The sequence below is a fragment of the Anas platyrhynchos genome, chromosome 21, assembly GCF_047663525.1.
Source record: "Anas platyrhynchos isolate ZD024472 breed Pekin duck chromosome 21, IASCAAS_PekinDuck_T2T, whole genome shotgun sequence".
Classification (NCBI taxonomy): Eukaryota; Metazoa; Chordata; class Aves; order Anseriformes; family Anatidae; genus Anas; species Anas platyrhynchos.
The window spans coordinates 8,856,607-8,880,695 of NC_092607.1; the positions used below are offsets into that span (position 1 = coordinate 8,856,607).

The 24,089-nt window shown below is 43.2% G+C and overlaps 1 protein-coding gene across 1 annotated transcript; it reads right to left on the reverse strand.

The window, feature by feature from the left end:
• Window positions 1-107: 107 nt before the first annotated feature.
• Window positions 108-23,324, reverse strand: FAM83C (family with sequence similarity 83 member C). The gene is made up of 4 exons (XM_005018051.6): window positions 21,574-23,324; window positions 12,702-12,869; window positions 8,630-8,754; window positions 108-1,503 (listed from the first exon to the last, which is right to left on the reverse strand). The coding sequence occupies exons 1-4, from the start codon at window positions 22,126-22,128 to the stop codon at window positions 585-587; spliced, it is 1,767 nt and encodes a 588-aa protein (XP_005018108.1). The 5' UTR covers window positions 22,129-23,324; the 3' UTR covers window positions 108-584.
• Window positions 23,325-24,089: the final 765 nt, after the last annotated feature.

Sequence of the window (24,089 nt, forward strand, 5' to 3'; positions counted from 1 at the left end):
GCATGGCACAGATCAGCACTGCTGGGGCCTGGCCCCAGGACAGGGTGGCAAGAGGCCCTGGCCAAGCTCAAGATGCTCACCACCTTAGGAGGGACCCAACACAGCTCTTTCCAGTAGAACAGTGCCTTTATTTTTTAACATCACCCTGCATTTGACCATTTCATTTTTAGCAAATGGCTACAGGGAGAGGAATTGCTCCATACAAAGAGAACCTGGGTTCACCCTGAAAACCTCAGTAGCCAAACAGTTTCCAGTTATAGCAGTGGTTTTCCTGTAAGTTTGGGGGGAAATAGGTCTTTTCCAAATGAGTAAAAAGTATATAGAAGTGTGCATTCTGTTTATGTCATTTTTTCTCCCTTGCTATCAACTCGTAATTGAAAGATTGAATTGTACTTGCTAATCTCATCTTAATCAGTCATTTACGTATATTAGAAATTGCAGCACAGCACAAACACCTTTTGATAGGAACAGGACTAATTTGCCACCTGTACTTTGATTTCAAGCCCCAGATATGTTGATTGGTAGTGAAAAGCAACCACTTGAAAATAAGACCAAAGGACACACCAAGGCCCAGGAGAACCAGGTCAGAGTTCAAACCGACTGTGTATGTGTTTAGATTTTAACTTGTTGTATTTGGTGATCAGATCCAGCTTACTGTGCCCAAGAGTCATTCTTTTCTCAGCCCCGTATGCGCTGCTCTTTTCCGTCAACATGTCCTCAGTAAGTTTATCATAGGAAGGAACTGCAGGCTTTTTTGTGCGTTTGAGCTGGTTGTATGGTAATAACAGGTCCAATTTTCCTTGTCCAGGATTCTGTCTTTTTTCTGTCCCATAAAAGTTATCATTTTCTACTGTTGGTTCCCTGGAGGTAGCAGCAGCTTCTTTCTGCTTTATGCCTGTCCCAGTGCAATTGGCACCCTCTGAAGGGAACTGTGGTGTCTGCTCCTGTGTCACTGGGGAGCAGTGGCCGCTGTTTGTTTTGTCATCCCCTTGATAATTAGGTTTGTTGGAGCTGAGGACAGGGGATGGCTCCGGCTGCAAAAATGTCCTTGCTGTCATGAGATTTGATTTATGATACAAGGCGGACTTATTTGAAGGACTGTTAGGTGAGTCTGGTGGTTCCCCTTGCTGCACAGGGCAAGTGGACTTCAGAGATGTGTCTTCCTTCCCCTTCTTATCACCAGAATCAGGGCTCACATCATGCTTCTCCTGGTGAGCATTGCAACTGGGGTTTTTCATAAAGGGAGACATTTTTATGCTTCTGATGCTTACATTGGAGAGGCTGCTGGAGGCACTCAGGGTTTCAGCATCATTCTGGATGGGCTTCAAAAAGGATTCAGTACCTTTTGAGGTGTTCTGACACACGGGATCCAACACAGAGAAGCTGGTCACTGCTTTGGACTCTGCATACAAGTACCGAAATTCCTTGTCAAATTCTGCAACTATTTGACCACGGAAGTGGGTCACCAGGCTGGTGTGGACTTGGCTGCAAAGCCAGGTGAAACTACAAAAAAGGAAGAAAAAAAATTACGTGTAACTTTTGTTCACTGAGTACTGAGACAGCTGACATTGATTTTTACGAGTGATTTATCACTACCCAATTTATGTTATTAAATTAACACTTCCTCTGAAGTATGTAAATTGAGATTACTTGTAGTAATGGCTGTATTCATTACATATTTATTTTTTTAATGGTCATTTAATTTTGGCTCGGTGATGTAACGACCTGTATGAAAATACAAACAACAGACAAGAATTACACTGTACAGTCAGTGTAGAAACCATTAATACGGTAACACCAGGTTTTCTTAGCCTTATGAAAAGTGCAGAACAGCAAATGGTTCCCGTGCTAAAAAGCACAGCACTATGTTTCAGGCCCTTTCTTCTCCAGCTTCTTACTGCCAGCACTCTGCCCACAGACAAGGAAGCACCATTTCCAACTCCCATTCAAGTGTTGGAGAGTACTAGCCTTACATCTGTCAGCAGGTTTGTCAGTCTGCCCAGGGGCACTGCAGCATGCATGGGTTGTCTGAAGATGGAGAAGCTATGGGTCATTGCAAGTGCAAGTGGCTTCCACAGAATATTCCAAACTGGAAGGGACCCACAAAGATCATTGAGTCCAACTTCTGGCTCCATGCATGACCACCCAAAAATCAAACCACGTGTCTAAGAGCTCGACCAAACACTTCTTGAACTCAGTATTGAAAGGCTCTTTCTGTCCAACTTGTATGGCAGATCTCCTAGTACAGCATTTGGCCAGCACAGGATACTGCAACATCACCTTTCATAGAGGACAGGGAGAGTGTTTTGGGGGGATATCAATGCATGCCTGGACTTCTCCTCTTATCCCTTGTATTGGCAGGTCCTTTGTTCTCCATAAGAGCTGCAGCATGGTGGACTCAAGGGAGCTACATAGACATGCAGTAGGGTGAGGAACGGAGATTTCAGGCACTATCTTGAGGTGCAGAAGAGGTCTCTAGAGCTCCACATGGATACCACAGGACAGGAAGCACAATGATGTTTTCCATAAGTATTGGTGCGAGATTCCCCAAAATCTTTCTGTATGCACTATGTTTTGGGACCTCATCAATGTTTATGTCAAAAGATGGGTATTTGGGAACTCAGAACAGGAAAAGCATCTTTTGGCTTAGTCCTGAGCAGTACACAGTTGTTATGGTTCATAATGTTATTTTGAAAAAAAGTAGTATAGTTACATTCAGCATACACACTCCCCAAAGAGCATGAAGGTTATTCAAAAATACTATACTGGAGGATGAAAGCAAGTGCATACACTTCACAGGAAGAGGGAAGGGAAGAGAAGGGGAGGGAAGAGGAAAAAGAAAATATCTGGGATGGTTAAATTACAGAAGAGAAGCTATTAAAAGCAGAAAAGGCATCCTTCAAAAAGGTTGGGTCACACACTGCAAAAGCTGTAAGAAATAATACTCATCTCTCTGTGGGGCTAATGCATGGCCCATGTGCAATCGGCATGTTCAAAGAATTCCTTTGGATTGGCGTTTAACCATGAAGGGGCTTGGAATGGTCCCTGCCCTGAACACACCTTTATGCAGAAAGCCCGTTTGACGCCCGTGCAGCTGCGCCTTTGGCCAGGAGGTGGAGGTGCAGCACCAGCTCTCGGGCTGGAGGTCTGCGGCCACGCCGGCCTGGCCTGGGCCGAGCAGGGACAGGAGCACCCCCAGGTACTGGGGACTAGGTCTCAGTGTGCCCCTCTGGAAAAGGGGGGCGGCAGTTCAGGGCTGCATTGTGCAGGTTGCTTGCAGTTCCTCACACTCAGCTCCTCCGCTTCAGCTGTCTCCAGCTGATGACATGCCAGTTTGCAGCAGATTTTTTTCTCCTCAGTAATTTCTGTTACTCGTTTTTATTGTTTTATTGCTTGACTCTGGCTGTCAGGGCATTCTGATCTTTCTGCATTCCAAAGCAAACCTTTGTGTATCATTTTACTCGTTAAATGCAGATATTACACAGAATGCAGTACTAGACTGTTAATTTCATGTTAAATTTTCTTTCTAATATCTGAGAAGATAATCTGATTTTATTGTAGTAAGCTCTTTAAGCTTGCTTCCAGTGCATTTGCAGTAATTTCCATTCCTATTTTTTCATCTTCTTTTTTCATTACAAACAGTGCAATGTATTCAGTTAATTTGGGCATGCCATCTCAGTTATCACTTATTTCTTACTCATCCTTACAGCAGTATGCCTTGTCTCTTCCTTCTGGATTCAGTTTTTATTTGTACACCTGAGAATTCCTCCTCTTTGGTGCGCTCTGCAAAGTTTTATATAACTTATTGTTTGGCAGTGCTCACTTTATTGCTATACAATTCAGCCTGGGGTTTCTTGGCTGATACAGTGGTCTTTCCTTTCCTTGTATGTTCACTTCCTGCTTCATTATGGTTTCTTTCTTAAGGTAAATGTACATTGGGTTAGATCTGGAACTCCCTCTTAGAAGCTCCTTTTTCTTGTGTGGGGCATGAATACCTGAAAGTATGTGTTTTCTTCTGAAGAAATCCAAAGCTTTCTCTAGCTTCCCTCCCTCCCTCCTCCCAGCTTTACCTGTCCTTTCCCAAACACTTTTGTACTTAGTTTCTTCCTTTGTGCTGAAGCCAGATGTAGAGTGTTTGTGACCATCTCTTAGCTTTCTCCCCTCATTTTTCAGTTTCATTTGTCAAGTCAGCTTGAACACCAAAAACTGAGCTCCTTTCAGTACAATGCAGCAAACAATGAGCTCCTTCCTCTCTATGCCAGTGGCAGGACATATATCCGTACTTTGACTGCCTCCCTTTTTGAGCAGAGAAAACTTGCTCTAAGGCAACTCAGACATACAAAAAATGCCTTTCAGGCTGGCAATAACACACCTTTTTTTCTGCTCCTAGCCTGGCAAACATTTACTCAAGTTTTCCAATTCAAGATCCTGTTTAGCTCTAGTCCCATTTACCCTTAGGCTCCTCTCTCATCTGCATTAGTAAATGTCTTCATACCCTTCACTCTGTTATTTTAATATGCTCAAGGAAACATATTAATTTTTCTGGTGCTTAGAATAATACTAAGTAACTAGATTTTCTAAACTAAAGAAACAGATAGATGTTGTGGAATACCTGAGCTGAAATGATGGCTAACACAGGAGGCATCTCAGACACTTACTGGGTAGAGGAAAATCAAGGAACAATTGCAAGGGCAGAAACTATACAGAAAGAATAAATAAGGGATATGTTGCTGGGACAATAGCACAACACATTAAAGAAAAATAAGTCAATGTAAATGATATATCATCAAATGAAATATATTCCTGTTGGATTAAAATTCCAATCCCAAATATGGAAACCATAATACCGGGACTTGCCTGTGAACTTTCTGAGCAGAGTGCTGATGGTAAATATGGCGTGCTAAGGGGCTATGAAGGCAGAAAGCAGAGGAATAAAGAGACACTCAGTTATATCCATGTTGAATAGGGGCCATGACTAGGAGAGTTGCAGAAAAGGCATTTTGCACACTATAAATGACTGCTTTGGGGAAGAAACTAACCAGAAAACCAAAAAAAGGAGAAATAACATTTCAGTTCAGAAAGTTCCTTTGGAAAGGCCAGTCGGCAAAAATAACGATGATGTACAAGTATCAAATATTCCTTCAGGAGCAAAATAATCCACAACAGTAACATTCAATTTATAAGAGAAAGTGAGGGATGCTATTAAAAAGAAATTCAAAAGAGTAACTGAAAAGGTTAAATGCTTGAGGCAGCACAGATTGTTTGAAGATGCTATATTAGAGGCTCAGAGCAAACATACCTAACAAAATAAAGACATTTAAAAACATCCCAAAAGTCACCATAGTTAAAAGGCACAGTAAAGGAAAATATTAAAATAAAGAGCCTTCAAAAAGTGGAAGTCAGCAATTTTCCAATTATTAACCAATGAATACCCTATAATTTAAAATTGAACATGGTAGCAGAGGAATGGAAATTAGTAAATGTGAACCTTTTAAAGAGCTCCTGGAAAATACAAACCAGCCACTCTTATTTCCATACTGAACAAACTGGTAGAAGCAAATAGAGAGTAAAATGATTAGATGCATAAAGAACTTTACTCATAATGCTGAAGACTCAGCATATTTTTGTGGAAGGAAGCCATGCCTCAAAAGCCTGTTGCAGTTCTTTGAAGGAGGCAGCAGCACACAGATGCATACAAACTGCTTGATTTAAGATGCTTGGATTTACAAAGAGATTTTGACAGAGTCTTTCTGTGATTAAGTGATGAGTATAAAATAAAATCTTCCCAAAGAGTAACAGTTGATTATAGATGGGGAAAAATGCTAGCAATAGTTTTAATTTACCCACTGGAATCCCACAGATTCTGTGCTGAGATATGTGCAGTTCAACACATTCAGAAAAGTTCTGAAAAGCAGTGGAAAAAGTCATGACAGGGCTCATAGGAAACAAAATTGTCCTGAGTGGTCAAAGGAAAACTGGATAATAAGAAACTATGAGAGTATTTTATGGTATGGGGTGAATAAGTGACAAAATGATAGACAAAATCCAGCATCAATAAATGCAAACTGTTGTAAAAATCCTGATGATCTCTGAATATTTACTAGTTCTTAGATATTAACACTTAGGAAGGAGGTCAGAGTTCCCTTGAACAATTCAAAACAAGAATCATTTCAGTATTTAGCACTAGTCAAAACAGCAAACAGCAGACTAGGAACTGCCAGAATGGAGACAAAGGAAAAGACAGAAGTCACGCTTACACCACTACATGTATGCTGAAGGATATAGTGAGTGGGGATATATTGACCACTTCGTGCAGTTCTAATTAATTCATATCATGAGAGATAGACATTATGGCTAAAGGTCTGGAAGTTCTGCATGAGAAATGACTGAACAACTGAGGATACTTCAGTTGAGAAGAGCTTCTATTTGATTGGACTAGATGATCTTTCAAGGTGCCTTCCAATCCCTAATATTCTGTGATTCTGAGAAGAGATGATTCACATGAGGGATTATAATGGAGGAGGATGAAATCATGGAAGCAGTCAAGAAAATAAATAGGAAACTGTGATTTACTGTTCCCAGGTTATGGAAATTTGGGGGCATCAAATATAATTGTACAGCAGCAGGCTTAATGTAAATAAATTGGATCACTTCTTCACACAAATCATAAATTAAACTGCATAACCCATTGCCAGAAGGTATCGTGGAAGCCAAAGACAGAACAACCAAGGTGGGAAAAATTCTCCTATGGGAAACCAAACGCAAAGAAACACACAACATACAACCCCAGAGGTCCTGAAACCTCTGATTCTTACACACAAGGCTGATGAACTATGTAAGAATGCTCTTACCCACTTCTCTGTATCATCCCAAGATACAGGCATATATGAATCTTTGGCTTTACTCAGTAATTATACTCTTCTTTTGAATCTAGCTTTCCCAACTGCAGGGAGAGTAACCTAAATATCTTCTATACTACATATAGTAGCAGGCTGCAGTATACCTGACTTTCTCCTGTGGAAATTTTTCTGTTCACTGTTAAACAAATTCCACAGAGAGAAACTGGTTCCTGTAGTCCAGAACATCACATGAATAGTGGGACAGCAGAGAACCAGATACGAGGCCCCTATTCAACTGAATTATTATCTTCCAGAACTTGAGAAATTACAGCTACGGATATCTAGAGAGAGCAAGCATATCACAGACCCAAATCCCTGCTCCAAAACAGCAGAGGGAAGAATTGATACAGAGAACTGAATCTGTGTTTCAAGCAGTAACCTGACTCAGGGCTATTCCTGACCCTCTGGTCTGAACAGTGATGGTGATCATACAATGTTAAGTGAGATTACAAAAACTGCAAAATTAGGAGAGGTAGTAATAGTGAAAGAATTCTTCATCCAGTCATATACAGAGAAGGTTAGTGCTTCACTGGAATAGGCAGTGGAGAAAAACTTTTTGGAAGCAATAAATTATTACTTTCCAGAATTAACTAGTCTAAATTTTTTGACCCACAAGAAAAGGTGCTATTCAGGATGTGGTCTGGAATGATGCATGAGACTCAGTTCAAGAGGCAGCAGTAGAAGAGCCATTTTGTAATAATGCTCACAACCCAATTTTAACCCTGTAGTGGGAGAGAGCATCTAAATAAATGTGGCACATGGATACTGAATGTCAGGAAAGGTAAATATTTAAACTGTCCAATGTGCAATAGCAGAAAAAATCAATCAATCAATCAATCAGTGCTAGTCACTGTCAGCAAGGCTACAAAGCAGAAAGCATCATTTTGACAGTCTGTAACACCTTGGTGCCATGCCTTGGGGGCTGCATACAGTTGAGGTGTCTGCATCTCAAGAAGGGCATAGTGATGTTTGAGAGGATGCAGAGAAAGACTACTAAAATTACCAGCAGATTGTGCATCTGCCTTAAGAGGAGAGACTGAAAAGGCCAAAGTCTTCAATTTGGACAGGAAAAGGGGTGGGGAAGGGGCTAAGATGAAGGCTTGGAAAGCTGTGAACACAGTGATTTCGCTGAAGGTAGGACAGAAATTTTACCTATGTACAGCACTAGAACTAGGGGTACTCATGAAATTAGTAGGAGATTGGTTTAAAATAGACAATGAGTTTTGGCATATTCATGTACAGTACATTCGAAACAGATACGGAAGGGAAGAAGTAGAGAAGTACTCTCTTAACATCCCTAACTGTTTGTGCTGTGGGAGGACAAGGGAAATGCCCTACAGATAGCAGTTTGGGCTGCTCTCCCTAAAAAGCATCTGCTACTACTGGAGACAAAATCTAGGCTAGGTGGAACATCATCTGACCTGGCAGGGCATTTTTTACATTTTCACGAATTTAAGTGATACTTGTAGACAGACGTGTCCAGGAAGCATCGGTGTTGGCAGACAGGCAGTTAATGCTATCTGAATGTTGAACAGCAAAATAAAGGCAAGATGATGGGGTGGAAGGTAAACCACTAAATTGAAAAAGGATGTTTATAAGGATGAAATGAAGAGGAACAGCAGTGCATCTTTATTGTGCAGAAAAGAAACTTTGAGTTACTCAGTTATTTGGAAACGCGTGTTTTTGCAGTGTCACCAATCTTTGTATTGGTAGTCACTGTTTTTTCTCACCTGTATGTACCAGCTAGAACTTGGTCGCAATCTATCAGGATAAACTTCTCCAGAACCTGGCCTGCAAATTTCTTGCCTGCTTTGCTGTAATATGTGTCTCCACTCAGACATCTTATGCGCATGTTCTGAAACCAAAGAAAGTAGAGATGGTAAGGGGATGTGTGTTGGACAAAACTGAAATATTTCCCTATGCATCAATGATTAGACTCTCTCAAGCAGAAGCTCTGGTTCTAGAGGTAGAATGCAGCAAGGCATAGCACTATTTTCTGACTTCTACATATGAAGTATTTTGGAATAATGCCTGTTTATATAAAATAAAAATTCCAGCAAATATTAAAAAGCTGCACTCAGGTACAAATGCTGTTTCAAAAAAAAAAGAATTCTATGATCCTACAGATCATCTCTGAAGTATGCAAGACTATAGAGTTTCTTCCAGGTTATTGCTAATATTTTTAATCAAATTAAATATGCTCTTCTGTTTTTATACAGTGACAGGCTTCCTAAAGCCAAAGTATTGCTCAATATAAAAGACTTACAGAACCGTATGCCTACATTTTAAGAACGACCTTTTACCAGTATTTTTTCAAATAGTATTAAGTTTCTGCTGCTGTACTCAGGTGAAACCAACCTGATCCTCACCTCTTTTAAAGACTGCAAAGAACTTCTCTGATCCAACTTCAGCCTGTAGAACTGATTGCCCTGTTCAAAATAGGAAACAAGGCTCCCGGTGTCCAACAGGAGCCTCTTTCATAAGGGGAAATTTTTGCCCATAATAAAAGTTATTTGCACCTCAGCTGGGGCAAGCAGAAGAGGAGAACAGTCACTGGAAACAGTTACTGGGCTGGTCTGTATAATACAGTGCCAACAAAACATCTCAAGTGTAAAGAAAGTTTTCCAAGGCTGCACCTACAGGGGCCTGCCAGATCATCCCTTCTGCCCTTCCATGCCAGCTCATGGCCACCTGTAGTGGCCTTGGCACACCAGGAGCTATCACAAACTGTCCCCACCTGCATTTGAACAGGTGGATTCCTTCATGGGCAGCTCATCCCTGCTTGGCATCAGTACCCTAAAAGGTGAAGACCCATGGCAGCAGAGGTAGGTATGGGTGGCACAAATTGATGGGGCTGTTTTGCCCCTCCACAGAGGTGGGTTCCATCCTCCACCATGCTGTGGATTTCAGTCTGGCCAAACACAGCAGTTTTTAACAGCCACTGCCAGGATGAAACAAAAGACACAAATAGTTTTCATTTGCCTGCAGACATTCTTCGCAGGTTACAGATTCGTGTCCTTTCCCTGATGCTCCCCAGGAGCTGCTCATGAAAACAGCTCCCTTCTCCTTCCCCTCTTCCCTGGCAGGATGACCATGAATGGGCTCATGGGGCTGCCTGTACGCAGCCAGGGACTGGCTTGCTCAGCGTCTGGCCTCACGTGTAGCTCACAGCACAGAAGTTGTGCCTCGGGGATGAGGAGCTGGAGGCAACCACCCTGCGGGAGGCCCAGCTCAGCTCTGCTCCTGCCAGCCTTCCTCTTCCATCAGAGGCCCTGGAGGCAGGAGGTTGGCTTCACAGAAACATCTTCTGGGGAGCTCAGTGCAGCAGGTCAGGAAAGGCTTGACTCACACATCATAGTGAGGAAGTCTCACCGCCCATGCAATGTCCACCATTGCCTTCAGGGCTCCTCTACGCAGGTGTCCATCTAACCCAACACTATCTCTTGCTGCGGGCCATGGCAGCTCTGGCAATCATTTATGACACTTCCCCCTAATATTGCTGAAGCCTCTGTTTTCTGCTGAGGGAAATTCTTGAGCCTCTTGTGGCTTGTCTCAGTGGGCACCCCACCTGGCCCTATTCTCTTCTCATATTTGTTGAGTCTTCTCTTGAGCTCATGGAAAATTTTAGCAGGGACAGAGCTGAAGTTTCACAGTCTTTGCACTTTGCACTTGGCTCTCATTAGTTACCTTGCAACCCAGAACATGTTCTGATTTGTCACCCATTAGAAGGGATGAAATCTTTCCCCATGAAGACAGTTAAGCATTAGAACAAGTTAACTGGGCAGATTGTGCTGTCTCCATGCCTGGAAATTTTCAAGACCAGACCTCCCAGGTGACCCTGCTTTGAGCAGGAGGTTGGACCTAATGACTTCCTGAGGTTTCTTCCAACATGGATTATTCCATGATACTATGAAACGCCACCACAAATTGCTGAAATAGAGGAAGATACACTGGATGCTTGGGGAGGTGTTCACCTAATCCTGTTGCCATTCAACACAGGTTTTTTTTTCTTCCAATGCTGAAGTTTTAGTAATAGTAATTCTCAATGGAAAGAGCCCACCCTTCCCCTGTGGAAGTTAAAACCACTCCAAGTAAGGGTTATTGTGTAGATTTATTTCCATAGCATATCTTTACTCCCTCTCTCCTTTCCAAAGCCGTGTGAGTTTCTGATACCTATCTCATTTTTTCCATCTTCTTCTTCTTCACGACAATCCAGGCCCTGAATTGTCCAGGCAAGATGAGAATACTGCAGTCTTGAAGGAAAGCCAGGACAATGTGTATCATTCTCACTCAGCTTAGTAGTCTTAAATTTAATAGAAGGTCATTTGAAAAAAAAAAATATCCAAAAATCTTCTGCTGTGACCACTGGCAATTCCTGATGAACTACTGCAGGATTTGTTGATGCTCAGCGGTAAGATATGACACAATTAAGCTCACAGAATGTTCTCAGAAGTAAGAAGCTACAGGAGAAATTGTCCCATAATCCTCATTAAACTCCATATCGTCACCAATTTTTTACAAATGGAGATTTACCATCATATCCAATCTCAACTCAGAACCAGGAATAAAATATGTACATTCATTGAAGTGACTATCAATCGTGTATGTTAATGTACTGCTTAAGATTCAGAAACCTAAGAGGGACTTGACATTGAAACCTGCGGATGAGTCACTGAATGGGTGAGGCAAGTGTTAATTAGCCATTAAAGCACAAGATATCACATCAGGGCTAACAAAGAGACGTAGACATTTCCATGGATGTAAACCAATGTTAACATTAAAAACAATGGCCATACTTTTGGATAAGAAGCAAACAAAATACATTTTGGAGAGTTTGAATTTATCTGGATCCACTAGGTGACTTCAGTAATGCTGTTGAAATGTTTATGAAACCAAACATGCATGAAGCATATTTTCTCTAACACTTGCCATCTCAACAGGCAGGATGAAATGGGGTTGACTTGTGATTAACAAGAAAGGACAGTGCATCACCAACATGAGGAGAAAAGGATGCATGTCTAAATTAATCTTTGTGTAGACAGATTAAACATTATAAGAAATTCAGACATTTGCAACTGTATCTATTCTGAATGCTGTAAAATATTATTTTTGTATTTTCCCTAGATGAGGGGAAAATCTATGAAATGGATGGCTGGAAGTCTATCAGCCTCATCATTCTAGGGAAGGCACACAATGCAGAGCATAGCCCCTAGGTGTTGGCCTTGCAGAACTAACAAATGATATCAAAAATCATCCTCCATTGGTAGGTGTTAACCAGAAAGGTTATATGAGGGACAGCATGCCACTGGGGTAAATTTCTGAGTCTGGGAGTTCCCAAGAGAGCTTGTGTCACTGTCACATTAATTTTCAGTGTTTGCCTTGCTCGGGATACCTCACAGCATTGATGATGGACACCCCAATGAGTGGGGAATCAGGCTCTTCACAAATCCTTCATCAACCCAGGTGCCAAACTGATTCACAAGCATAGAAGCAAATCCTACATTCACCAGTGCAGCAAAGCTTCCAGTAATGCATTGCATCTTACTGGCTTGACTTCACATCTCTTGAGTGTAAATCTGAAATGAGGACCACAAGTCATCAAGACATGGGACTAGAAGGGCTTTTCCACTCTAACCCCCATGTTTCCATAAAGATCTCAATTTACCAGACCTCAGTCCCTTAGCCTGGGGCAATGGGAAAACAGGTCCTAGAGATCAGTTGAAGAGAACAGAACAAAGAGTTCATGTTTTTTATCAATTCCAAGACTCAGTTGTTACATTTGAAGTGTGATTAAAAACTTACTGGAAAGCTGTCCTGAGTAAGAGACATTTTATTGCACATTTCCACAAAATGCTTCAAGTATTCTTCATCCAGGATCAGGTAAACAGGGACATGCCGTCTGCTTGAGGCCTCCAGTAGGTCACACAGTATTTCCATGTCTGTAAACAGATCCATCACAATTGCTATCACCTAGCCAGGAGAAGGGGGTGGGGGGAAGGAAGAGAGGAGGGAAAAAAAAAAAAAAAAGACGAGTATTGAAACTTCATGCCCAAGTGAATTGTACTTCAAACCATGAATTAAGTAGTCAAACTTCCAGACTTAGAGAGTGTCAATGGCCACGAGCGGAGATAGCTTCTGGACCTTTGTATTTAATAGTCCTTACCCCACCATGGCAGATAAAATCACTCTTAATGACTCTGAAGACATTCCCTGTCCTGCTACCTCCTGCCTCATCCATCTGTCATTCACAGAAAGAAATAGCTGAAAGGGTAATGTGTGTGCAGAAGCTCTCAATGTCATTGGTGCAACAATTACATATTGCCTTAAGCAAATGCGTCAGAAACATAGCATACAAACAGGAAGAACTGAGACTGACCAAAATCATGATTCAATTTAAAGAGTGATTCCATAGATGACTAGCATATTAATCTCAAGAAGTATAATTTCTTCATGAAGTACACACTGACAGGTAAGGGAGAAGGTATGTTGCTCAAGTATGTACATGTCCTTGATCACATCCTATGGGCAACTAGACAGAATCATAGAATAAAGAACCCTTCTGCTTCCCTGCTGGTGCCAGTCCTGCTAACACAGCCCAGGATGTAGTCAGCTTTCTTTGGCACAAGGCAAGGCACATTGGTGACCTCTTCCCAGGACCCCAAAGCTTTCTTCCAGAAAGCTGCTTTCTAGGCTGTTGTCCCCAGTGCATCCTGCTGTATGTAGTTGTTCCCTCTTACATGCAGGACTGTGCATTTGTCTTTCTTTTCTGGGGTTTCCATCAGCCAAATTCTCTAGACTGCTAACACCCCTCTGAACAGAAACCCCACCTTCCAGCACATTAACTGCTCTTATTTTGGTATTGCTTGCAAGCCTCCTCAGGTTGCACTCTATCCCATCATTCAGATCATTAATAAAGAGGTTAAGCAGTACTGGCTCCAGTACTGACCCCCTCGGGCCATTAGCTAGGCTTTGGACCACCTGAGTGCAGTGATAATGCCAATTTTTTTTCACCTATCTTGTGGTCCAACTATCCAAACCATGTCTCACCAGTTTGGCTATAAGTAGACTATGAGACACCATGTCAAAGTCTTTGCTAAAGTTTAGGTACCCAGTGTCCACTGCTCCTCCCCAGTCTACATGGCCTATCATTGACTCACAGAAGGGAATCAGGTTGGACAGGCACACTATGGCTTTCATATTCATATTTTATTCTTCATTTACCTGGATTTACCTTCCAGGAGGACTTGATCCACACTTTTTTCCTAGGGTGGGGCTAACAGACCTGTAATTCCCTGGACTTTCCTTCTTGCACTTTTTGAAGATGGATGTGATGTTTGCCCTTTTCCATTCATGAAACTTCCCCTAAATGCAATAACATTTCAGATGTGTTCAGAGAGTGGCCTTAATGATGACATCAACAGGCTGAAAGAATCTGTCTCATAAATAATGTGGAAAAGAACATACACATCATTATACCGGGGATTGCCCTCACTGGGTCAGAAAGATCAAGTGGATAGTCTTTTTACAGGCAATTGGCAGTTGCCCAGATCTCAGGCTTTTGTGACAAAGATGAATTATTAACTGTCCAGTCATTTTTTGGCAAAGAAACATAGCAGGGCAGATATTGTCTATGAAGACCTTGGAATGCACTACTGATTTGTTTTCATAGAAAATGAAAAATTTCTATTTCAACACATAGAAAACTGACCAACTGGAGAGCTCTTCTGAATCTATCTTCTGAAGCAGATAGATATTTTAAAGCATGTTAGTAAGAGTCACCATAAAGAGATAGTTGAGAATTCTAAGGGTAGAAAGAAGGTATAACACTAAAATTAAACAAACAAACAGAACAGATTTTTTAAAAAGATTTGCAAGGGATGCGGTTTTAAAATTGAAAATAAAAAAAAAAAAAAAAGGGAGAGAGAGAGAGAATAAAGAATACAATGGCAACCCATCCAATGGATGAATGCGTTCTTGAAAAAAGTAGAAGGAAACCACAGAAAGTAGAAGGTACGTCTTTACAAGAACCTAGTACAAGTGAGTTGTCCCAGAACTAGAAAATTCATATTACAGTATGACCTGCAACAAGGACAATGGATCAAGGGAAATCAACCATAAGTAGACTAAAATGTAACTGGAAAAGCTGTTCCACTTTTCCTCAGAGTGACATTGCCTGCAGACACCTTCAAGAAGGCTATTATTTGGATCAGAAGGGGACTGCTGGGATCCATCCATTGGCCATCACTGTAGGGTGACATTTTGGAGACAAAAGGATAGCACTTGCTGAGCTGAATGATTAGCACCAGGCCTGATGCACTTCACCCAAGAGTGCTTGCAGAGCTATCTCATGACTTAGACCAGTGACAGTTAACACTGAGAACTCAGGGAAGTTGACATCACACTGAAGAAAGTAAAGTAGCGAAAGATATACAGACAGGCCAGCTTCATTTCAAAAGCTGAAAAAATACTGGAATTAGTGATCAATAACTTTAGTTTTGGTCCTTACCATACCTTAGCATTAAATAAGATAACTGTTACTTGTAAGTTGCATGCTTAAGGAGAGTTTCTCCATCTACTAGAGAATCAGAGGATGGCTGAGGTAGGAAGGGACCTCTGAAGTTCATCTATTCCAACCACCCTGCCAGGCAGGATCACCTACAGCACATTGCACAGGATGGCATCCAGGCGAGGTTTGATTATCTCCAGAGAAGGAGACTCCACAACCTCTCTGGACAACCTGTCCCAGTGCTCTGTCACCCTCACAGTAAAGAAGTGCCCCCTCATACTCAGCCAGAACCTCCTGTGCTTTGGTTTGTGCCCATTGCCTCTCGTTCTGTTGCTGGGCACAATTGAAAAGAGACTGGCTCCATGCTCTCGACACCCTCCCCTCAGATATTTATACACATTGATGAGGTCTCCCCTCAGTCTTCTCTTTTCCAGACTAAATAGGCCCAGTTCTCTCAGCCTGTCCTTGCACAACAGGTGCTCCAGTCCTCTGATCATAAGGATGCCCAAATATATACATCCCAAAAGCTCTGAGGTTTGGAGTGACTCTTCCATGGCCTTCTTTTCCCTGCTACTCAATGTTTGTGCCCTGCACTACACTTTGCACACAAAATCCACAACATAGCATATTCCTGATGCTAATCATGCACACTGGGAGAGTGGGAAGCCTGTTTCCAAACACTTCTTCTGCCCCTGTTAGAGCATGGCCATGAATACAATTCTCAATAGCCCAAACCACCCTATGGAGCAGACCATATAGGCTGAGCTTCTCTCTGCTGCTTCTGCTCAGCTGCTCCTCTTTAAATAAAGAGTTAAACGCAGAAGACAGCAGTGAAGCTGACTTTCATGTGTGCAGTGGTTCAAACTTTAAAACAGGAGCAGGCTGAATCATGTTCACAGGTTAGACAAAGAAAAGAGTTGAGGAGCTCTATTGCTGTCCTTGGATGTGAGGACATGCCCATGTCTCTGCTTCATAGACTCATAGAATGGTCAAGGTTGGAAGGAACCTCTGAGGTTCTAGTCCAACCTCCCTACTCAAGCAGGGTCAAGTAAAGATGGTTGTCCAGGACTGTATCTAGTTGGGTTTTGAATTTTGAGTTTCTTGTACTGTGAAGCCCAGAACAGGCAAACTGTCTCAGATCGCCTGCCACCCAGTAGCTCTCCTGTGTGTTTTCATGACCAAATGGCCTCTTTCCAAGCCCACACTCATGGTTCAGGTGCTGGCTGGAGGCAGCTGCCATAGACAGAACAGGGTCTTGCTGGCCTCCCCATGCCCTCATGCCCAGTACTTTGTCAGGCTGGTTCCTCTCAGCCCTGCTGTGTCCTTACAAGCCATTGGACCGTCTGCACCAGGACCACAGCAGAGGTGGGCAGCAATGCCAAAAGGTTGCTATCTGAGTTCTTGGGGATTTAACCCTTTTGTGGATGGACAAGGTTTCTGGCTCTATCTGAATTGTCCCCAAAGACCATCTTGGTGACATACCTCACAATGACATCGGTCCTCTCTGTCTTCCAGGAGACCTCAGCCCCAGCCCACCACAGAAGGATTTGGGGGAGTACCTTCCTGGAGGGTGTGATCCCAGGCATCCACACGGGACACAAGACAGCTGTCAGAAAGTGACAGGTGCTTTCAACAAGCTCCTCAACACGCACTAAAAAACATTCCTACTGCCCAGGCTAAAATTATGTCTCCTCCACCCTCTCACCCTGGCAGATATGGGCTTCAGAGCCTGACTCTAAAAAGTACTTTTCATGGCCTTTGTTGCTAATGTCTTTTAGAAGCCTTATGATGCTCTGGCAAACTATTCTCCCTTCCTGAAATCCCATCATCCAGCAGAGTCAGTCCTGAGAGCACCCTGAAGTTAGCAAGAAGCATTTTCAACTTTCCAAATCAAAATTACTGCTGGGTCGTCAGCATTAGGTACCACTGAGACCTACGCAAAAGAGCAGGACTTCACCCTGTCTTTCCACAGTAGCCTTCAGCCAAAGACCAAGGGTTAAAAGACCAGGCAATTTAGCCAAATGACTTTCATAGGCCACTCATTCTTTAACGAGGAAGAACCAGGAAAAAAATCTATAGCCCAAACCTTGTGTAGAGCCCCAGGCAAGTCCTTCTGAGCCACACTTGCCTCTTGATAGCCCAGCTCATCTCAGACATAGTTCCTGGGGCAGGCTTCTCTCCGGGGACAATCTAAACATGCCTTGAAAAGTCAATATGATGGAGTCAAGAGAGACTGATGATCCTTTGGCTCCAGACCCTCCAAGCTCAGGGGCACCACATGCGCCTGAAGGGCACAGAAGGCCACACCAGTTTGCATTTTCCTACCAGTGCTCACAAGCTTTGGCAGAGCTTGGGGTTGTTGACTGCCCCAAACCAGTACAGCCAGTCTATAGTACTCACTGTAAGAGGGATATAGCTGAGCAGGTGCTATTACAGCTTTGTATGGCAGCATGGGGACACCGTGGCACCAAGTGCTCTGGGCTGGGGTGCAGCCAGCTGCCAAGCAGATCTGCATCTCCTGGCAGCGTTGTGGCAGGGCTCTGATGTAGCTGTGGGAGCAGGCACCCCAGGCAGTGGGACATCAGCTTGTGCAAGCTGGGTGGAGCCCCATGTGATAGTCAGACTCATGTTTTCTGACGTGGGTCTTCACTTGGCATCAGGAGGTAGAATGGGTGCTGGCTCTGTTCATGGCCTCCTCACATGCAGCCCCTTCACTGGAGGGATTTGGGTAGAGTTGTTCCTGGCAGCACTGGTGTGCACCCACAGCTGATGTCAGGGGAGAAAGCTGGCAGCCCCTCACACACTGTGCATTGCAGTTGGGAGAGGGGAGGTTGTGCCCTACTACAGCCTCATGCAGTGGAGGAACAGGTACCTGCGGAGGGGCTGCTTGTACCAAGTGTGGGTGCCACAGGACAACTGTAAGGGCCACTCAGATTGACGTATCCTCCTGACAAACAAAACAGGCAGCTTAAATAATAACATCAGTTAAAACCCAAAGACAAGATGTCTTGGAGGATGAAGACACTGGAAGTCTTCCCCTTGAAACATCCTAAGAATGTATTGTCACAAAAGTGAGGTCTAAACCCTCAAAGATAATTTCCGGCAGCTCTCTGCAGCAGTGGAAGTTAGGTACCTAAAAGCCATCTCCAATTCACGCTCCTGACAACTCAAGTTTAAAAACATTTAAGTCACTCTGGGGTAATAATGGACCCTGCGTGTCCAGGGCCCAGCTCCTTGGCCTCAGTGGTTGTTAGCTGTGAAGCTGGAGCTGGCTCAGAACCTCCTTGTTCCTCACCAAGACACCGCAAAGACACAGCTGTCCTAAAGGCTCTAGAAAATTCACACCTTGCCATTGTAGGGTTAAAGCAAGATGTTTCTGGATCTGCTTCTGGAAACTCACAATTCAACAATTACTGCAGTCATCACTTTGGGAATTACAGCATTTAACAGCACCCCACTGGGGTTGCCATCTGTCTGGTTTCTAACCAGCACAGCTGGTTTTACTGGTATTTGCCAATAGCAGTGTGGTTTTGGTTATTACTATAGTGTTGCCATTAGCAGCAATACATTGCTTCTCTGGGGGACCACCAAGGACCCTTCTACCATCACTTGCAAATGCAAACACACAGCCAGTGTCAGAGCTGTACAAGAGGGAAAAAAGAAGAAGTATGGACCCGACCCCTACAGTTGGATAGCTTGGAGCTCATCCAACAAAAGTATAATTATAATAGTATTATCAAGTGAAGGCTAAGGTGTGGCTGCACTGCAACTTCTTAAGTCTGCAAAGGGAAAAGCTCAAATCTGAAAATACATCTTCAAAGACAGCTGGTTAAATACAGTAAAGTAGAAAAACAAACCACACCAGGAAAAGGTACCAATAAAACAAATGCCCATTTTGATAATTTGTCAGTACAAATATGCTGTTGCAAAATAAGTCAGCTGATGTTGTTCACTATGACTGTACAGGAGAAAACAGCAAACAACATTTCAACACATGCTTTCCGGTCTATAGGACCAATGAAAAGCATTCAGAGATCTCAGCATCTTTCCTACATCTCACTGGCACTGTTTCCCTCTTTTATGTTACCTGTAAGCACATAGGAGAACAAACACTCTGAAGGAGGAATATGAGGAGAATTTATGTCTAGTGGAGAAAATATTTGCTAACAATTGCAAAATAGGAAGCTGCTCTCTGTGCAGTTGCTACTGGCACTTCAGGCAAAAGATGTTTCTTACCTTTGGTTGCCCTTTTGGTATTAGAAAACGTACAAATAACATCCTTTTGGATGGTTTGAAGGGCAAAATGACTGGTTTGCAGAGCAAAATGACTCAGTAACTACTTAAAGATGTGTAACTGGGGTTGTGGATGAGCTGGAACTGCTGTCAATCACAGAGTTAATCATGGGAAGCACTGGCCAGAGCTCCTAACACAGAAGCCAGTAAAACACCAATAGGGAACCAATAAGATGACTGAAAACTCATTATCACATTTCACACAAAAGTCAAAAACACTATGGGAAAATCCCCAGTTTGAAAATAAAGGGCTGAAGATCATCAGTGCTTTTTCAAGCCAAGCAAAAATAAAAAGCTCAAAAAGTACTCAGAGCACAATAAAGTACCTGATATCCAAGCAGCCTCTCTGCAGCAACAAGGAAGTTCCTCTGAACTGAAAAAGCAGCAGGATATTTTTCACATGGTTTAAAGGATCAAAATGTCATCAGAGATCCGGGGCGTGCTAAGAAACAAGGGGACATTTCTCGGTAGTCATTTACTTTGTGCATTCTGCCATGACTGTCTTAATCCCCACTGCTGAAGTGTCAACGGATTTATCAGTTCATTTAAAATGTTATAAACTGGCTGCCTGCAAAGACAAACAAAGCTTTTTGTTTGTTACTTCCTGGAAAAAAACTTCCCATATTTGCCTACAAAGCCCAACAGAAATTCAGGTATTAAGCAACAGCTGCTTACGACTGAGCCAAAATGGCCTACTATTGGATAAAAATTGAAGACGTTCATTTTCTTCATGTCATGCCTAAATTTCAATTATATGTGGTTGTTCAACAATGTTACAAAGCTACACAGCAATTTGAGCTGCTGCATGGCCCCAGTTTCATCTACTGAGGACAACATAACTATGTTTGCTCAGTTCTGTGGGTGGTGGTATAAGATAGCACTTTCCTTCAGTCTGCCTGGAAATGACTCGTTCTTGACAAAGCTAAAGTCCAATAAGAGAAACTACCTACGAGCTGAATTAAAAGAGAAATATTTGAACTGAAAGTTAACTCAATATCACTACACTACTGGAACGAAATTGTATGAAAAAAAAAAAAAAAAAGGATGTGAAGGATGTGGAAAAATTGAAAAGAACCACGAAGAGGACAAAGCTAATAAAAGCTAAAAATGTGTCTGAGTTGCTTGTTTAGTACACCGTATAATGGCAAAGTACAAAGAAGCAACAAGTGAGAAGCATAGGTCAGTGAGTATATCCCAGCCAGGATTATGCTTCATATACCAGTATGGTAGTTGTCCAGTTATTATTACATCCACAGGCTGGCAATCACCACTCAGCAGAGGCTGTGTGATGGGGCAAAGAGAGCTAATCTTACTCATCCTCAGAGAGACACAGACATCAAGTCTAGAAGACACAACGATGTATTCTGAACTATTTCAAACCACAGGCAGGGATTTTCAGTCCCACAAGTTTACTCAGGTCCTGTTCTCCCACAGCAACTCACCAGTGCCATCCCATTGCTCTGCCTGACATGGTATCCAGGGGTCAAGGCCAGCCCTGGCCATGTGGACTCCCTGGTGCAGGGCAGAAGGGCCAGCAGGTGCATGACTGCTGCTTGAGGACAGCGAAGCTTTAACACTGTACACCCTGCCACTTGCTCCAGGCTTTGGTACCGTGCTCTGCATACCCACAAATACAGACGTGAATGCCTTAAAGCATATTGCCTGGATGACATGAAATCTGAGGTGGAAAGAAATTACAGGAAAGGAAAGAAGCAGAACAGTTACAGATGTGCTAGAGAAAGAGAATCACATCATGCCAGACATCTAGACAGCAGCACCAGCTTGGAGCATGTGCTGTACAGCTGTAGGACCAGCCACCAGGACTTGGGGGCTGGAGCAGAAGACCCCGCTGGAGGGACACAGTTCTATACATACCGTCCGTGCCCGGCTGATCAGAGACCGGAACAAATCCTTAATGCTGTTAGCTTTGTTTCTTTGGAAAATCACAGTGGCTTGAGTCTGGCCAGACACTGTGAGGAGTGGGATTCCTGGCCACCCCAGCTCCAGCTCAGGAGGGTGCACATCAGACATGAGTGGGAAGTAGGTGCCAGATGTTAGTTCGGAGCAGAGGGAGGACCTGTCTCCAGTATCTGCATCACCGGGGTCACCCTCTTTGTCTTTGATTGTATCGAGTTCTGGATAGCTTAGGTTTCTCTGGTGGCTCATATATTCCATGTCCAGGGTGGAAAGAAAAGGCAGTTCCCGTTCCTCAGTGATGGCACTCAGGTAGCCGCGTTCCCCCTGCTCAAGAAAGGCGTCAACGGCAAGCCTGGCTGTTTCACTGTGCTGGAGCACCAGGGGGGTGGGCTCCCTCCACCACGGCTTCTTCAGCTGCTCCAGGCGGTTCCTTAGTGGCCCAGACATCCCTTGCTGGCTCCCATAGTTGCGGTGGAACTGGGGTCTCACCTCTACTGCCAGGTAGTTGAACATGACCAGAGCTATTGATGATAAGAAGAGCCTCTCCAGCCGTGTCAGTCCTCCGGCTGATTCCAGGTATTTTCTGTCCCTTTCCTGCACTCCTGAGTTCCTCCCAACAGGTTCCTTCAGGACTCAGCATGAGCTCCACTCCTCCGGTTGGAAGTGAATCACGAGGTACAGCCTCCCACCCTATGGGAGGAGCAGGCTCTCAGCTCCCTCTCGCAGCTCCGCCAACTGCACGCTTGATAACTGGGACTTAGAGTATCCCTTTTGCAAGGGGAGGAAGATCATCTCTTCTAGCTGCTCCTTCCCTTTCCCTGTAACTGATTCATGCACTGCCCTCCCTTTCTCTCCTGACAGGTCCCCACCCTTGGCCAAGCATGCTCTAACCTGTTTTGTCTCTCATTGTGCTCTCAGTGGAAATGCAGATGTTGAAACTTGTTCCTACTTGAATTTTGTTCCAAATCAAACATGCTTCTCAGTGGCAGCTATAATGAAATACATATATCCCAAGTGGGTAATGAGACTTGGCCAAGAAACTAATTAATCCTTGAAACATAGCTCCTGTTTAGCATTTCCTGGGAGCCTGGGCTCTGCTACACTGGCACCCAGCAGGGAATCCAAACCACCATCTTTTTGTTATCACAGGGCCATGGTATTTGTCTGAAACTCAGCAGGAATCTTAGCACGGTTCACATCATTAGATACCACAAGAGCAATAGCTCATATGGTCTTTTAGCATCTCCCTGTAAATTTCTCAAGGAAGGGACAGTGCAAATCAAGTCTGAGTCTGGTGCAGTGTGAACAAAGATATTGTCCACATGCCACATAGTTGGGGAGTTGTTAATTCCAGTTTTCCCAGAAGTACCATTAAGTTACTTTTGGAAAATAACAATACAGACAAACATTAATATGGGATTTAGAACACTGTGTTAGAAATGCACCCAGACCACAGAAAAATCATCCACAGGAGGAGCACAGAAGTCCCCAGACTACAAGCCAACCTCCCCCACCTCACTCATCCCACTTACCCTGGAGCTACTGAACTCCACAGAGGCTAACCAGAGAATGATATTAAAGCACAGGATGAAGAACTGGCTACATAGCTGATCTCATCAGTTTGTCTTTTATCTGCAAGTCACAAAAACCCAGTAGATTAAATTAATCCAGGCTAAATTAAGTCATCAAAACACTAAATGTCTACTCTCAAATAATCAGCAGGCTATAGTCAATGGAGATAGACAGCCGTGCCTAAGTGTGAACCAGCACATTAAGACACTGGGTTCTAAGTCATCTGCGATGAATCACGTCCCAAAGGACTATCACTCCCTATCGACTGCAGCTAGAGTGAGATGACTAGTTTGGATGAGCTGTCTGGTCCTTAGACTGCTGAAATCAGAACAAACTCTTACTGGGACTGCACAAACTGCAAGAACAGAAGAAAAAACAAATTTGATTAGAAAATTTGAGTTGCCTGTCAGAGCTGTGCTGCAATGTAGCCAGCAGGAAGCAGGAGCAGAGTTTGCTGCTGCAGATAATAGATCTAGGACAAAATTGTAACAAGGCTGCTGAAAGGAAGTTTATAGGTGTGAATAATTGTTAGAGCAGTTTAAAGAATGATATTAACTTAAAATGGTGAGGTGAATAGTCAAATTAAATGTAAAGAAATTTAGGGGGAAAGGAAGGAAGTAAAGAAGGAAGGAAGGAAGTAAAACATTTGATGGTTCTTCTCAAGGTGCTCTGTCAGGGTGATAACATTGCCCTAGTGATAACATAAAAAAGGGCAAAAACACCCTTATTTTTGCCTTTCTAAAGAGATTAAAAGAGCATAAACTTTTAAAAAAATCACATAATGGCTGAGGTTGGAAGGGACCTCTGAAGATCATCTATTCCAACTACCCTGCCAGGCAGGATCACCTACAGCACATTGCGCAGGATGGCATCCAGGTGGGGTTTGATTATCTCCACAGCCT

Excerpts from the sequence above, each read along its gene's own strand:
- FAM83C (XM_005018051.6), bottom strand. The coding sequence starts at position 22,128 with ATGTTCAACTACCTGGCAGTAGAGGTGAGACCCCAGTTCCACCGCAAC. Across the intron at positions 8,755-12,701 it reads TTACTCAGGACAGCTTTCCA|AACATGCGCATAAGATGTCT; the intron begins GTAAGTTTTTAA and ends CTTTGGTTTCAG. Across the intron at positions 1,504-8,629 it reads GTTCTAGCTGGTACATACAG|TTTCACCTGGCTTTGCAGCC; the intron begins GTGAGAAAAAAC and ends CCTTTTTTGTAG.